Raw genomic sequence first — 1029 nt, 5'->3', positions numbered from 1 at the left:
CGCGCCTTCCCGCCCTGCTTCCCGCGGCCAGACATCTTCAGATCAAAGTTTTAAAAAAAGTTAAGAGAAATAAAAACCCACATAAGGGACAAAAAAGCTGCGAAAACGGAAGAAATGAGACAGGAGTCGCCACCCTGCCTTTTTATCCCTTCCTTCTGGGGTTCCGTGGGACTTCTGATTGGCCGAGGCTGCGATTATGGAGTTAACCAATGGGAAGACAGATGAAATAGTGACCAATCGATGGTGCTATTTCGTTTGACGTCATGAACCCAGATTGTCCAATAGAAATTAGCATCTTCGAGTCATCTAATTTGCATACCGTCCCTATAAATACGGGGTGTCGCCGCTATTGTATTTCCGTCGTTCCTGCGGTAGACAGGTAGTGACAGACTTGTAAAATGCCGGAACCAGCTAAATCCGCTCCTGCTCCGAAGAAGGGCTCCAAGAAAGCTGTCACCAAGACTCAGAAGAAGGGTGACAAGAAACGTAGAAAGACTAGGAAGGAGAGCTACTCGATCTACGTGTACAAGGTGCTGAAGCAGGTGCACCCCGACACGGGCATCTCGTCCAAAGCCATGGGCATCATGAACTCCTTCGTGAACGACATCTTCGAGCGCATCGCCGGCGAGGCGTCGCGCCTGGCGCACTACAACAAGCGCTCCACCATCACGTCGCGGGAGATCCAGACGGCCGTGCGGCTGCTGCTGCCCGGCGAGCTGGCCAAGCACGCCGTCTCCGAGGGCACCAAGGCCGTCACCAAGTACACCAGCTCCAAGTAGAGCGCCTCGGATCATCAGTTTTAACCCAAAGGCTCTTTTAAGAGCCACCCACACTTTCACTAAAAGAGTTCTTCACAATGATTTCCGTTCGGTAAGTGGTCCTTTTTTTAGCACTGTCATATTAAAGTATTGGGAGTGATCTGCGTCCTCTTGTGTGTGCCCTCCCCTGACTGTTCATGGGGCAGGTCTATAAAAAGAACGCTAAGTACCTAATCCAGTTTTAAAGGTATTAAATTTTTTTTCTTCCTCA

At 50.0% G+C, this 1029-nt stretch overlaps 1 protein-coding gene across 1 annotated transcript; it reads left to right on the top strand.

Annotated features, from left to right (window-relative positions):
- The first annotated feature begins 393 nt into the window (after positions 1 to 393).
- Positions 394 to 855, top strand: LOC104488605 (histone H2B 8). The gene has a single exon (XM_010143491.1). It carries the CDS (start codon positions 399 to 401, stop codon positions 777 to 779), a length of 381 nt encoding a protein of 126 aa, XP_010141793.1. The 5' UTR covers positions 394 to 398; the 3' UTR covers positions 780 to 855.
- The last annotated feature ends 174 nt before the right edge of the window (positions 856 to 1029 follow it).

Source organism: Buceros rhinoceros, unplaced genomic scaffold, assembly GCF_000710305.1.
Source record: "Buceros rhinoceros silvestris isolate BGI_N320 unplaced genomic scaffold, ASM71030v1 scaffold41839, whole genome shotgun sequence".
In the NCBI taxonomy this organism is placed as follows: Eukaryota; Metazoa; Chordata; class Aves; order Bucerotiformes; family Bucerotidae; genus Buceros; species Buceros rhinoceros.
This window is presented reverse-complemented; position numbering and strand designations above follow the sequence as displayed.